Genomic DNA, 12,083 nt, shown 5'->3' with positions numbered 1-12,083 from the left:
AAAAGGGCTGAACAAATAATTATATTGACTACGTCTGTCCTAGCTCACTCAGCAATGTCTTAATCGAAATTACAGCTTATCCGCTCGTCGTCCCCTTTTGCCATATAGTTTGAACGTCTCCATTGTCAGTAGAAACCACATTTGTTTAAGCAAGTCAGCCATATCAGCTGTCTTCTTAAAAGGCAGTAAATGTGATTGCCAGACAATGCTCCGCTGATAGCCAGGTGTAGCAGTAGTAAGGTGTTGGGACTGCTGTTCGGACTCTGCTGTTGGGACAGCTTTAGGCTCTAACAGTTTGTGGGCACCATTATAGTGCAATTAATGTATTGTTTAGTGGCTTTTCTGGCATTTATCAACATTTTTGGGGGGAGTTTGCCCCACCAAAATGTACATGCTAAAATCACCACTGCACTGAGGAAAGACATTCTTCTGAGTGCATTCTTCCCTCACATCTCAGCAGATATCACCTCGTAAGGCCATAACACAAGGACAAATGGGTCTTTTAACAAGAAACTGACTCTGAAATGATTGCCATTGATAGTGATAACATCGTGTGTGTAGTATGAATGGCCCACTAATATAGGGCTAGATGGGATAACCTATACAGTATTCATCTAGGTATAATGATCTATTCTCTGCTGCTTATCCAGCTGTTGATATAGGGCTCTCGTAGGGAAGGGGGGGTGAATGTGTATGGAGAGGCATGCTAACCTTGAGTTCCAGCACCAGGTCCATTCGATTCTTCCCCAAGGGGTTGATGGAGTTGACTATCAGAGCTATGATGATATCGATTCCGTTGGACTCGTGCTTGGCTATACAGGACTGGGACAACAAGAGGTTAGTTAGTGAGCGGAAAACACTTTAAAATGAGAACAACTTTCCTTTGGAGGTATAATAGTGGAACAAAAATTGGCAAGTAGTTCAAATGACAACACCCAACACCCTCGACAATAAGCTAAAACTTAAAAAAAAGTGAACTATCCCTTTAATTAAGATGTTTTAGAATCAATTAGACAATACTGTTGTCAGTCTAGCAGTATTGTAGGCCAATTGTGTAACGTCCCAACCACTTTATAAATTGACATGATTCACATCTTACTGAACAACCCCACATATTTGCTGTCAATGGTTTTCATGGCTACGCTTGAACCACAAAATCAAATGCATCTTCGATGGTAAAGTAAGCACAGCAACATTATAGTTTTCTGGTGTAACCGGTGGGTGACCCCAGGCCAAGAGGTAATCCTTGTGGTACGACGGTGACATAATTTGGGTGTCCTAGTCTCAGGCAGGGATACCTCATCACGCGAACGTGATTCCACCTCTGCTACACTGGCACAGTTTTGGGGTGACCTGGTAGGTAGTGGTGGTCCCCTACCTGGTTCTCGTGGCAAGGCCCCTGGCAGTACTCGGTGATTGTCTCCAGGGTCTGCCGGACAAGGTCCACGTTGCCCTCATTGATGTAGAGGCCCAGCAGGCCCAGGCCTCCCGTGGTGCTACCACACATGATGTCCAGGAACTGCAGAGTCTCACACACTAGGTTGTAGTTAGTCTTGTTGTTCTGGTTCCGCAGGAAGTTCTGGATTCAGGGAGGAACCAGGAGGGGAAGAATGGTGGTTAATATTCATAGGATACTAGTATGACATCCTATCTGAGTGTGAGCACAACTGATCTGGGTTTATAGCAGGGTGTGTCAAAATAAAAGTCATGCTTTTCAGAATAAAACCATGAGACAGATATTGACAATAATACCTGGTTGTTGACAATGATTTCATCTCAGAATCTAATCTGTTTCCTCAAATGCATTAGGCCCACCTGCTAATCCTTGTTGAGATGATTCACTTATGATTCATGATTTACTCATCATGTGAACATGGTAAACACCATGAAGTTCAGCTTGTGGTTAGAGGAACTGTGATCTCCCAATACACTGCCCATATGCTGAGGATCAAGAAGAGGTTTATTCCATTTAATTCAATACCTGCAGGTTCCTGTTGTGGTTCTCACAGAGCAGCTGGAGGTATCGCAGGATAGGCTTCATGATGGTGATGGCCGGGCTCATCTGGGCCTCTTCCTCTCTCTCCTCACCCCCTCCCCCGGGCCCATCACCGGCCTGGCCATCCAGCACCTCCAGGTCTGTGTCCAGATCCTTCCGGAAGGAGACAAAGGCCTTGGAGGTGGCTGAGGACGCCTCCTTCAACTGGCCACGCATGTTGTCTTTCATGTGAAGGGAAGAGTCTTTCGCTTGAGGAGGAGAAGAGGAAGGAGTGGGTCACTGAAGGGTTGCACAATTCTGGAAACAATCCTAAACATCCTCAGAATTTCTGGAAAACCTGTGAATTTCTGCTGACTAGGGTTGGAGGGTGATTTACTTTCAAGTCAAACAATTTCACAGTGGAATTAAAATCCATGATATGAAAATGTTGCATTATTTTTCAATCATGTAATCACATGAATTTCAATTCCATTCCTGATATTACTGTATTGAAATGGACCCCAACCCTGCTCACTGTGAGCCAATCCATTCCCATTATTGTTTTTCAATGTTTCCCCCTCAGTCAAATTGATAGCAAAACTGATATGAAATCTTATTATTCGAAACAACCACTTTTTTGTAATAATTCCTAAATGACTGACCCCTCTGACAACGGGTTAACTGTGTAGTAAATGTTTTTGGTGTATCAAAACAACACGTCTGGGTACAATGGTCCTTTGATAGACTTAGTGCTGTGGCCCCTCACATGGCCCCTGACATGTGACTGCAGGCATGGGGTCGAAACAGGAACAGAGAACCACAGAATCACTCCACAGTGTTCAGAGGTCAGTGAAACTACAGGGGAAACCACACAGATTTACACTGTATTTACTGTAGTCACATTGCTAGTTAAATGGGTTAATGACCTCGGCCCAGAGAGATCGACTGGGGCCTAAGGTATAATGATGTCAGCAGAGAGAGAAATTACCTTTCACCTTATGAGTCACTATACCTATGTATACAAAGGATGGGGTTTTAAACCTTTGAATGATGATGCATATACTACACTGTATTACTGTATTTTACAAATTACACAGACGCACTACAAATGTGCATTTGAATAACAGCAAACGTACATTATAGGCCTATTATCTGTATGTCTGCATTGAGAGCCCTTTTCCCATCATCTCCATGGCGACCTGTAGGCTCATGTTCAGAGCTGACCCCTCATGACCATTATGACTCAGCAGCTTTAGAACTTAAATCCCTCTTCACCTCTCATCCTCCCACATTTTTGCCTCACTATTTAACTGTCTCAACCTTCCACACCACACTTCAGTCTGTGGAGTCGATGTAGATTTTACAATATCTGCTGCATCACAGACATGTCTGGACTTGTTCTCCCATGAAACAAGCGGAAGGCCAGTAAGGAGGGGAAAGACTGCAGCTCGAGAACTGAATGAATAGGTATATGAATCAAACTAACTTTATTTATCCACGTTGGAAAACTAGATTTTCCCCACTAACAGTATACAGTCAGGTCCAAATTTAATGGCACCCTTGATAAAGATTAGCAAAAAAGTCTGTATAAAATAAATACAAATACTGAGTTATATTGTATGCAAAAAATGTGCAAATATATGTTATACTAATACAATTGCTCAGAGAAATATATTTAGTATAAGTAAGATTTGTTTTACTCTAACAAGATAGGGGTCAAAATTATTGGCACCCCTGTTTTCAATACTCCAGCACCTGACTGTACATCAGAACATAGAGACATAAATACAGATGCATGATGGAACCAAATACGAGGTATGGAGGAGAGGATCATAGAAACAGAATGACCAGAATGGCCAAAGCCCCTCAGACCTCGGCAATTTGACAGTACACTCATGAGGACCCTCAATATGGCTGCCGTCCCAACCATCATGCAACATTGACTTGAATGGGAATGTCTGTTCTAGTCATTCTATTTCTATGGAGACAAAGAACATACCTGTTTTCCTGAGCCGGATGCCACTGTGACTGACGTCGACGTCCTCCTCTCTCTTCCTGCAGGTGCTGACCTCGAACATGTTGACGGACACAGTGGCCCGGATCTCTTGCTGGGCCAGACGCATGCGGTCATAGAACACCTTGAAGAAGCGCTCCGACTTTTTCTGCTTGTGCAGCTGGTGGTAGAACGAGTTCTGAGGGGGGTGGGAGGGTAGAAATGTAAACGACCCACCAGATAGTTGATAAACACTTGTATCGGAGTGAGTGTGTGTCCAACCTGAATCTCTGTATCTGTGCACATTTACGTATCTGAGTGAGCCTACCCTCTCTCCTCACCCACTGTATCTGAGTGAGCCTACCCTCTCTCCTCACCCACTGTATCTGAGTGAGCCTACCCTCTCTCCTCACCCACTGTATCTGAGTGAGCCTACCCTCTCTCCTTACCCACTGTATCTGAGTGAGCCTACCCTCTCTCCTCACCCACTGTATCTGAGTGAGCCTACCCTCTCTCCTCACCCACTGTATCTGAGTGAGCCTACCCTCTCTCCTCACCCACTGTATCTGAGTGAGCCTACCCTCTCTCCTCACCCACTGTATCTGAGTGAGCCTACCCTCTCTCCTCACCCACTGTATCTGAGTGAGCCTACCCTCTCTCCTCACCCACTGTATCTGAGTGAGCCTACCCTCTCTCCTCACCGACTGTATCTGAGTGAGCCTACCCTCTCTCCTCACCCACTGTATCTGAGTGAGCCTACCCTCTCTCCTCACCGACTGTATCTGAGTGAGCCTACCCTCTCTCCTCACCCACTGTATCTGAGTGAGTCTACCCTCTCCTCACCCACTGTATCTGAGTGAGTCTACCCTCTCCTCACCCACTGTATCTGAGTGAGTCTACCCTCTCCTCACCCACTGTATCTGAGTGAGTCTACCCTCTCCTCACCCACTGTATCTGAGTGAGCCTACCCTCTCTCCTCACCGACTGTATCTGAGTGAGCCTACCCTCTCTCCTCACCCACTGTATCTGAGTGAGCCTACCCTCTCTCCTCACCGACTGTATCTGAGTGAGCCTACCCTCTCTCCTCACCCACTGTATCTGAGTGAGTCTACCCTCTCCTCACCCACTGTATCTGAGTGAGTCTACCCTCTCCTCACCCACTGTATCTGAGTGAGTCTACCCTCTCCTCACCCACTGTATCTGAGTGAGCCTACCCTCTCTCCTCACCCACCTGTACCTGAGTGAGCCTACCCTCTCCTCACCCACTGTATCTGAGTGAGCCTACCCTCTCCTCGCCCACCTGTACCTGAGTGAGCCTACCCCCTCCTCACCCACCTGTACCTGAGTGAGCCTACCCCCTCCTCATCCACCTGTACCTGAGTGAGACTACCCCCTCCTCACCCATTGTATCTGAGTGAACCTACCCCCTCCTCACCCACCTGTACCTGAGTGAGACTACCCCCTCCTCACCCACCTGTACCTGAGTGAGCCTACCCCCTCCTCACCCACCTGTACCTGAGTGAGCCTACCCCCTCCTCACCCACCTGTATCTGAGTGAGCCTACCCCCTCCTCACCCACTGCACCTGAGTGAGCCTACCCCCTCCTCACCCACCTGCACCTGAGTGAGCCTACCCCCTCCTCACCCACCTGTACCTGAGTGAGCCTACCCCCTCCTCACCCACCTGCACCTGAGTGAGCCTACCCCCTCCTCACCCACCTGTACCTGAGTGAGCCTACCCCCTCCTCACCCACCTGCACCTGAGTGAGCCTACCCCCTCCTCACCCACCTGCACCTGAGTGAGCCTACCCCCTCCTCACCCACCTGCACCTGAGTGAGCCTACCCCCTCCTCACCCACCTGTACCTGAGTGAGCCTACCCCCTCCTCACCCACCTGTATCTGAGTGTTTCCCCCCCGCAGCAGGGCGTTGCCTAGCAGGATGCTCTCCTGGAACACGCGATCGTTCTTGGTACTGACAATGAGGTCTATGACCAGCTCTGAGGCTCCCTCACTGTCAAGCAGACACTGGATGTCCACCATGCTGCTGCTCGGCTTGTCAGAGTCCTGGACCAGAGAGCCACCTGCAGTTAGATAAGATAGATAGATTAATAAACACATGGATTGGAATGGGGGAAATGGGAGGACATGATTTGGAACAGAACTGGGTTCGAATACTATTGTGCCTGTCTGGCTTAATGGACAAATGGAATAGTAGCAAACGTGGATACCCCACCCACCTGGCAAACCAGGCAGTCTCAAGCAAATGCTAAAAGTAATTGAATGATATCAAATAGCATTTGAACCCGTGTCTGATTTGGAACCGAAGGTTTGTATTATAACTGTCAAGAATAAAAAATAGCCTATGATTACAGCCTATGAGTAAACAATAGCCTATGATTACAGCCTATGAGTAAACAATAGCCTATGATTACAGCCTATGAATAAATAACCTATGAGTACAGCCTATGAAGAAATAACCTAGGATTTGTATTTATTATGGATCCCCATTAGTTCCTGTCATGGCAGCAGCTACTCTTCATGGGGTCCAGCAACAAAAGACAGTTACATAGAGTTAAAAATACTACATGACATTACATGTCATAAGACCTTACACCTAACAAATTCAGTGTGTTCCCTCAGGCCACCACTCCACCACCCCATATTTACAATACAAAACCCATTTGCACATGTGTATATAAGGTATATATTTTTCAGTTATTTAAAACAGATTCTACTGCTTGCATCAGTTAACTGATGTGGAATAGAGTTCCATGTAGCCATGGCTCTATGTAGTACTGTGCCCTCCCACACTGTGCCCTCCCAACTAGAGCCTGTAGGACCTGCCTCATTGATAGTGTTGTTAAAAAGGCTCCCGAGTGGCGCACCGGTCTAAGGCACTGCATCTCAGTGCAAGAGGTGTCACTACAGTCGCTGGATCTAATCCTGGCTGTATCACATCCGGCCGTGATTCGGAGTCCCATAGGGCGGCGCACAATTGGCTAAGCGTCGCCCGGTTTTGGCCAGGGTAGGCCGTCATTGTAAATAAGAATTTGTTCTTAACTGACTTGCCTAGTTTAATAAAGGTTAAATAAATAAATGTGTAAAAAAAAAAAGGCAGAGCAGTGCTTTATTATGGACAGACTTCTCCCCATCTTAACTACTGTTGTATCAACATGTTTTGACCATGACAATTTACAACCCAGGGTTACTCCAAGCAGTTAAGCCTCCTCAACTTGCTCAATTTCCACATTATATATTACAAGATTTAGTTGAGGTTTATGGTATGGTGAATGATTTGTCCCAAATACAGTGCTTTAAGTTTTAGAAATATTTAGGACCAACTGATTCCTTGCCAGCCATTCTGAAACTAACCGCAGCTCTTTGTTAAGTGTTGTAGGGATTTAACTCGCTGTAGTAGCTGATGTGTATGGTGTTGAGTCATCCGCATACATAGCCACACTGGCTTTACTCAAGGCAAGTGGCATGTCATTACTAAAGATTGAAAAAAGTAAGGGTCCTAAGACAGCTGCCCTGGGGAATTCCTGATTCTACCTGGATTATGTTGTAAAGGCTTCCATTAAAGAACACCCTCTGTGTTCTGTTAGACAGGAAACTCTTTATCCACAATATAGTAAGGGGTGTAAAGCCATAACATATACAGCACCAGTCAAAACGTTGGACACACATACTCATTCAAGGGTTTTTCTTTAATTTAACTATTTTTCTACATTATAGAATAATAGTGAAGAGATCAAAACTATGAAATAACACATATGGAATCATGTAGTAACCAAAACAATTGTTAAAGAAATCAAAATATATGTTTTATTTGAGATTCTTCAAAGTAGCCACCCTTTGCCTTGATGACAGCTTTGCACACTTTGAGCCAGCAAAGGAGGCTTTACTATTCTTGAGAAGCGAAATTACTTTTGCTTCCTTCCAGGCCTGAGGGGGCACACTTTCTAGTAGGCTTAGATTGAATATATTGCAAATAGGAGTGGCAATATTGTCTGCTATGATCCTCAGTCATTTTCCATCCAAGTTGTCAGACCCCGGTGGCTTGTCATTGTTGATAGACAATTTTTTCACTTCTTCCACACTCACTTTACGGAATTCAAAACTACAATGCTGGTCTTTCATAATTGGATCAGTTATACTTGGATGTGTAGGTTCAGCATTTGTTGTTGAAATGTTATGCCTACATTTGCTAATCTTGCCAATGAAAAAATCATTCAAGTAGTTGGCAATATCAGTGGGTTTTGTGATGAATGAGCCACTTAATTCAATGAATGATGGAGCCGAAATTTAAGGTGCTCCAAATCTTTTTACTATCATTCTTTATGTAATTTATCTTTGTTTCATAGTGTAGTTTCTTCTTATTCAGTTAAGTCACATGATTTCTCAATTTGCCATATGTTTGCCAATCGGTTGTGCAGCCAGACATATTTGCCATTCCTTTTGCCTCATATCTCTCAACCATACAAATGTTCAATTCCTCATCAATCCACGGGGTTTTAACAGTTTTTACAGTCATTTTCTTGATGGGTTCATGGTTATTAGTAACTGGGTTAAGCAATTTCATAAATGTGTCAAGTGCAGTATCTGGTTGCTCCTCATTACACACCACAGACCAACACATATTCTTTACATCAACAACATAGGAATCACTACAAAACTTATTGTATGACCTCTTATACACTATAGTAGGCCCAGCCCTTGGAACTTTGGTTTTCCTAGATATGGCTACTATATTGTGATCACTACATCCAATGGATTTGAATACTGCTTTAATGCAAATTTCTGCAACATTAGTAAAGATGTGATCAATAGGATGTCGATAATTTAATTCCTGTGCTGTTTGTTTATAGATTACAGCCTATGAGTAAATAACAACCTATGATTACAGCCTATGAGTAAATAACAACCTATGATTACAGCCTATGAGTAAATAACAACCTATGATTACAGCCTATGAGTAAATAACAACCTATGATTACAGCCTATGAGTAAATAACAACCTATGATTACAGCCTATGAGTAAATAACAACCTATGATTACAGCCTATGAGTAAATAACAACCTATGATCACAGCATATGAGGAAATAATAACCTATGATTACAGACTATGAGTAAATAACAACCTATGATCACAGCATATGAGGAAATAATAACCTATGATTACAGCATATGAGGAAATAATAACCTATGGAGGCAGGCTACCAGTAAACAATAATGCATGTTATCTGCTCACTCCCCACAAGTAACAGGGAGTATTGTTAAGGTATAGTTGGGGTTATTCGGGGTCGTGTTTAGTACCTCCAAAGCCTCCAGCCGAGCTGTTCCCGCTCCCAAACTCTGATTTGGAGAGAAGCCTTTGATTTCCAAAGTAGCGAGTGAGGAGAATATGCCTTAACACATTTCCCTGCAGGAGGAGAGAAATTGAAAAGATTAAATCCACACCAGAATGTGTCTGTTTTATGCCAGACAGAAACATGAACACAGGCAGGCAGGCAGGCGCACACACACGGTGAGGTTCGCTCATTGTTTGTGCTTCCCATCAACAACCAGACACCAAAGAAAAACATATTTTCAATGCTTAATCAATCATGACACAAAGGTTGCATCCCAGATGGCTCCTGTAACCATTATAGTGTGCTACTGTTGACCAGAACCCATAGGGAATAAGGTGCCACTTGGAACACAGACATATTCTTAGTCTTTCCATGTATCAGAGTTTATTCATAGAAGATAGCTTTTGCCATTGATACAGAATGACAATACTATGCCGGCCATATTGAGTGTGTTCATGAGGGGCCTTGGCCATTCTAGGAAATAGCTTTTATATCTGTGGTACATCCTACACACATGCTGTACACTGTGGCCATACGGTGCCAATATTCCACTATTGGTTTCATATAAAATGATGACATCGCGAGTGAGATCGTTACATAAGTAACATGGATGTAATCATTCAAATTGCATTCTAGGATGAAGCGACTTCTTCCTGTGAGAGAGAAAGAAAGAAGGGGAAGAAGGAAACTGAGCTGAGCAGTGTGCTAGGAACAGATCCTGTGCTTCCCCTGGGAGAACACACAAGGAAGACTGAGTGTATGTGTTACATAACACCTGGTGGTGGCTGGCTAGGAAATCACGAGGGAAGCCAGACGGAGAGCGGGGGTTCTCTCTCTTTCTCTCCCTCTCTCTTTTAGTTTGCGCCTCTGGGTAGAGACTCCACTTGTGACCTTTGCCCTCTAGAGAGACACTGAAATAATCACCCACTCTCTCCGATTGCATAATATGCATGTGTGACTGACTGTTAAAACTTGTCTGGCATGTAGAAAACATGTATGCTCAAGAGACTCACTCTTTTTTACTACCAAGATGTATTATTTAAGAGCACAGCAAATGAGGGATGGATGGAGAGAGGGATGGACACAGGGGTCAGCCCGTTTCCATGGTAAGTACCACAGAGAGCTGTGTCATGACAAACAACCAACCTTTCTCGCATGGGATACCACAGAGAGGAGGAAAAAAACTGAAAAGGTAAAAGTGAAGTTGATCAAAGGTTCAGTCCAGAGAAAAGTTGAAAAGTTGAGCTGAAGCCCTTCAACTAAGTGTTCTGAGGAAAGGAGCAGTGTTCTGGTAGATAGAGAGCACGTGCAGCTGATATTCCCCATCTCAGTAAACACTAACTCATCTGCAGTCAGCACTGACGACCGACTGCCTGCACTGTCTGGCTGAGAGCGGCGTCTCCAAACAGGTTTGCACACAGAAACAAACACAGAAACACACAGACCCTTCATTGATAACAGATGATGATATCAGTGAGCCAACTCGGCTCATTCCTACTCAAATCAGACATATAGACATGTACACAGAGCGCAAACGAACACTGAGCTGTCTTTTAAGGCAACAGCAATACGTTTCCTTTTGATTGATTGCAGATGGAATCGTGTTTGACATTAACATTTCTACTTTTATAAAAGGAGACGTCTGTCTTGCGCCATTCTTTCACACAGCCTAAAAGAGAGGTAGAGTGCAGCAGGCAGGGGGTTTGAGGTGTGGGGCTCCCCAGTCTCTCACCCTACCTCCCTCCCTGCCTGCCTAGATGCATCCCCCTCAGGTGATGCAGTCTGCTGGCCAGCTCTGCAGAGGGAGGTGGAGAAAAGAGCAGCATAGAGAGAGAGAGCGAGAGATTGAGGGAGAGTCGTGCCAGCCTGACTCATCTGTCTGCTGCTGCATGGAGAGAGAGGGAGGGAGGGAAAGAAGATCAAGCCTAATGGGTTTTTAAAATGTGCGCCGGCACGCCACACTGCGGCTCTGGGTGTCCGAGGTGGAGATGAGCAGTTCGCCAAAACCTCTATCCGCCCCCAAACTCAACCACGCCTCCCTCCCTCTCCTCTCCATACATCCACCTCGTCTGGAGATGTCTCCAACTCTGGCTGGGCAGCAGAAGAGAGGGAGGGAGAGAGAGAATGCGGGCTGAGCTCACCTCTCCTCCATGCTTGTTCAGGAGGTCTCACGTCTCAGGCAGGAGGCTGGGAATAGAGCCCCAGCCCAAGACAGACAAAGCTCCAGGCTCTCAGGGGAAGCTAGTGAAAGCAGAGCCCAGCAACAGAGCATGCTCTTGGAGTCAGACTACGGTCAATTATAGGTGGTACTACCGGGGCCAGCCAGGGAGGGGAAAGTTAGAGAAGTTGCAATGAAAAAGTTGGCTGAAGATTTTCCAATCTGAGTTCTTGCTTGTGCAAAGTGTGAAAGTCTCACCACAACAGACACGAGGTCTCACAGGCCAGGGCTCTAATTCATAAAGTGTCTCAGAGGCTGACTGATGTAGAATCTAATTAATTAGATGTGGGACCTGATCCTACATAAGCACTCCTACTCGTTTTATGAATATGGGCCAACTCAATTAGAATCAGTTTAGCAGATTACATCAGAATGAATAAGATTTTATGGGTAGGGGGTGGATCTGATCCTAGATCAGCACTCCTAGTCTGAGATGCTTTGTGAACACAGACACAGGTGTCTATTGATAGCAGAGGGGAAACACTGGTCTTGTGTTACACTAGAATGTGTGTGTGTGTGGCTCCTGTTAAGGTGTTTCCACATGG

General features: G+C 45.0%; 1 protein-coding gene across 3 annotated transcripts in view; it reads right to left on the bottom strand.

The window, feature by feature from the left end:
- Nucleotides 1-12,083, bottom strand: part of LOC139583986 (inositol 1,4,5-trisphosphate-gated calcium channel ITPR2-like) — a 156,218-nt gene that overhangs the window by 62,982 nt on the left and 81,153 nt on the right. For all 3 annotated transcript variants that reach the window (XM_071415480.1, XM_071415477.1, XM_071415479.1), the window contains exons 38-43: nt 9,286-9,391; nt 5,862-6,049; nt 3,975-4,167; nt 1,982-2,244; nt 1,379-1,579; nt 712-822 (exon numbers count right to left, since the gene is read on the bottom strand). In XM_071415480.1, coding sequence (XP_071271581.1) covers nt 712-822; nt 1,379-1,579; nt 1,982-2,244; nt 3,975-4,167; nt 5,862-6,049; nt 9,286-9,391 — 1,062 coding nt within the window. The remainder of the gene's footprint in view (nt 1-711; nt 823-1,378; nt 1,580-1,981; nt 2,245-3,974; nt 4,168-5,861; nt 6,050-9,285; nt 9,392-12,083) is intronic.

Source organism: Salvelinus alpinus, chromosome 9 (genome assembly GCF_045679555.1).
Source record: "Salvelinus alpinus chromosome 9, SLU_Salpinus.1, whole genome shotgun sequence".
Lineage (NCBI taxonomy): Eukaryota > Metazoa > Chordata > Actinopteri > Salmoniformes > Salmonidae > Salvelinus > Salvelinus alpinus.
Note: the sequence above shows the minus strand (reverse complement) of the source record. Positions and strands in the feature narration are given on the sequence as shown.